The sequence below is a fragment of the Octopus bimaculoides genome, chromosome 4, assembly GCF_001194135.2.
Source record: "Octopus bimaculoides isolate UCB-OBI-ISO-001 chromosome 4, ASM119413v2, whole genome shotgun sequence".
NCBI lineage: Eukaryota > Metazoa > Mollusca > Cephalopoda > Octopoda > Octopodidae > Octopus > Octopus bimaculoides.
Window position 1 is genome coordinate 6011185 of NC_068984.1, and position 3659 is coordinate 6014843.

The 3659-nt window shown below is 36.7% G+C and overlaps 1 protein-coding gene across 2 annotated transcripts in view; it reads left to right on the plus strand.

The window, feature by feature from the left end:
- Positions 1–12: 12 nt before the first annotated feature.
- Positions 13–3659, plus strand: part of LOC106869372 (potassium voltage-gated channel protein Shal) — a 435827-nt gene continuing 432180 nt past the window's right edge. The window contains exon 1 of one of the 2 annotated variants that reach the window (XM_052966873.1): positions 13–2363. In XM_052966873.1, the coding sequence (XP_052822833.1) occupies positions 1258–2363 (1106 nt within the window). In that variant the 5' untranslated portion in view covers positions 13–1257. The remainder of the gene's footprint in view (positions 2364–3659) is intronic. The other variant, XM_052966874.1, reaches the window with a different exon arrangement.

Consider the following 3659-nt stretch of genomic DNA (forward strand, 5'->3'; position numbering starts at 1 on the left):
ATATATATATATATATATATATATATATATATATACATATATACATACACACACATATATATATATATATATAAACACGCGCGCGCGCACTCACACTTACACACGCAAACACACGCACACATACACACAGAGAAACAGATAGAAACGCAAATAACCCAGGGTAAAAAGAACAAGTGCGAAGTGAGAGAACCCAAACGCAAAACGTCTACCTTTTCTGCTTACCTATTTTTACGTGTCATTCTACACTCCAAAGATAGCGCTCATCCGAGAACTCGGTGGCTTCCAGCATCTGCACCAGCCTACATCATTTATAGCATCAGCATCAACATCATTGGCCACGTCTCTCCAGAACAGGAGCTGTCGTGTTAACTTATTTACTGATCACCGTAACAGCATCTTTTTTAATTACTTCGAAGTGGCAACTCTAAAAGCGCAGAGGAACCAATGTGCGGCCATTCTGTGCAGGCTGACCAAAGTACGAGTTCGGAAAAAAAAGAAGAAAAGAATCTCTTCTTCTCCAGTTCTGTTTATTTGATAAATAATTTTTTCCTCTTCTCCATTCACTCTCTTTCTCTCTCTCACACACACAGACACACTTTCTCTCTCTAACTGTTTCTCATCCCACCCTCTGTTCATCTTTCAAATTTTTGTACCTTATATCTTTCTCTACTTTCTTTCTTTATATGACCATCACCCTTTACATTTAGAATCATATTTGTTTTGATTCGCCGCTCCGGTTGCTACGATTCCCTTAAGAGGAGAAACGGAGGGAAGAAGATGTTACATATATCTAAATCACATTAGGAGAAATTAATTTAATTTTTTAAAATTTATTTATATATTTATAAAGGAAAATCCTTAACTAAAAAAAAAAAAAAGAAATTCTTCAGTAATTAACTGAAGAAAATAAATTTTTCAATTCTTGTTTTTTTTTTCGTTTTTCTCCCTTTTTCTTAAAAAAAGGGGGAAAAGCACATTTTTTCAACACCAGTTCAACGGGAAATATACACACACACTCACTGCTAAAACCAGTTAAACCATTACCAGGAATAATTTGAATGTGAAATATTTGATCTGATCTCCAGTAATAGAAATACTATTTGATCCATCTCGATTGATGATAACTCATTCTGACGGAAGTAGTTTTCGACAAATACACAAATAAATCCCTTTTACATCTGGATGTAGTGTGTTCTTAGAAAACGTGTCAAAATTGTAGTCCTTCACTTTGGCGAGGAGGGTTTCTCCAAATTCACCATGGCCTCCGTTGCGGCATGGTTACCTTTTGCCCGGGCCTCCGCTATAGGATGGGTTCCTGTGGCCCGGAACCCCTTACCCACACCAAAAGTGCGGGAAGAACACAAAAGAGGGGACAATAAAATGCTAATTAATGTGTCGGGACGCAGGTTTGAAACCTGGAGGACTACCCTGGAAAAATACCCCGACACTTTACTTGGTTCAAACGAAAAGGAATTTTTTTACGATGAAGAAACGAAGGAGTATTTCTTTGACCGCGACCCAGAGTTCTTCAGACATGTTTTGAACTACTATAGAACGGGTAAGCTCCATTACCCAAAGCATGAGTGTATTCAATCGTATGATGAGGAAATGTCATTTTTCGGTATAATGCCTGATCTAATAGGTGACTGTTGCTATGAAGATTACAAAGATCGACGGCGAGAGAATAGCGAGCGTCTTCTCGATGACAAAGCTTCAGAGAATGGGGACAGTACACCGGCAGTGACGATTCGGGAAAAGTTCTGGCGGGCTTTTGAAAACCCGCACATCGGAACAACAGCACTTGTTTTTTATTATGTCACCGGTTTTTTCATTGCAGTTTCTGTGATGGCTAATGTAGTAGAGACTGTCCCTTGTGGGATTATTCCAGAAACCAACGAAAACCCCCCTTGCGGGGAACGTTACGAGTTGGCCTTTTTTTGTCTGGATACCGCTTGTGTTATGATTTTCACAGCAGAGTATTTGTTACGGGCTTACGCCGCTCCCGACCGCTGTAAATTCATAAGAAGTGTTATGAGTATAATAGATGTGGTAGCAATTCTTCCATATTATATAGGTCTTGTTATTACAGACAACGATGATGTGAGCGGAGCTTTTGTTACGCTTCGTGTCTTCCGCGTATTTAGGATTTTCAAATTCTCCAGGCATTCACAAGGATTACGTATTCTCGGTTATACACTGAAGAGCTGCGCCAGTGAACTTGGCTTCCTCCTCTTTTCATTAACCATGGCTATCATCATTTTTGCTACTGTGATGTTTTACGCGGAGAAGAATGTTATAAAAACCAAATTCACCAGTATTCCTGAAGCATTCTGGTATACAATCGTTACCATGACGACGCTAGGGTGAGTAACACTGGTTGCCATTAGCAACACCTTTATATCATTATTAACACAAACATTTCAGTTGTTATTGTTAGTATTATTGATGTTAAAACACAGCAACTGTCTCTCTGTCTCTCTCAAGGTGTTCTATTATTCATTCGTTCTTATTTAGACATGCAGCTTATAAATGTAAATTTTACGCACATATATGAATACACACGCTGTTACACACTAACGTTAACACACGTACTCACCAACAAGTGCACAAACACAGAGACACCGATGTGCACGCACACATACATGTGTACATGTGTATACAAATATACACACAGACACATGTATGTATGTGTCTGTCTATGTGTGTACATATATGCATATGTATTAAATTCATACATATATATGCATGTATATATGTATACACGAATATAACTTTATGTATACAATTTTGTTTATGGTTATATATACACATGCACAACCACACATCATATATATAAACATCCCTGCATATGTGTGTGTGTTCACATACACATACATACATACATACATACATACATACATACATACATACATACATATACGCAATGAATTCATATCTATATAATACCACTGACAAAGTTGTCTTATACTTATTTATGAATTTTTCATTCTTGGTGTTATTGTTGTTGTTGTTGTTGTTGTTATTATTATTATTATTATTATTATTATTATTATTATTATTATTATTATTATTATTATTATTATTATTATTATTTCGACTTTACCTTTCACCCTTTCGGGGTAGATCAAATAAGTACCAGTCAATTACGGGGGTTGATGTAATCGTCTGCTTCTCCCCTCAAATACTGCTGGCCCTGTACCAAAATTTGAAATCATTATCCATCCATCCATCCATCCATCCATCCATCCATCCATCTACATACCAGATTGGAGCAATCTCGAGTATAACCAACCGAAATTGCAAAGATAATCGGAACTCCACTGAGGAAAGAAAACTCCGAATGACCCGTCCTTGTTTTCTTTGTATCGTCTATCGGCATGTTTTGCGTTCTTGTCCCATTTTGTATTTTTTCTTATACATACATACATACATATATAAAACTGCAGGATAAACAACGCTACGTTTCACATATGGTAGCACCTGTGACGCCATAGGTATTCTTAAACATGTTTCACTACATACAAACTGTTGCTATTGGCTAAGATATTCAGTTCACATGAATACATATTTGCATTCTTATGTGTGTGTATGTATATATGAATGTATATGTGTGTGTGTATATCATATTTATTTATGTATGTATCAACACATATCATATA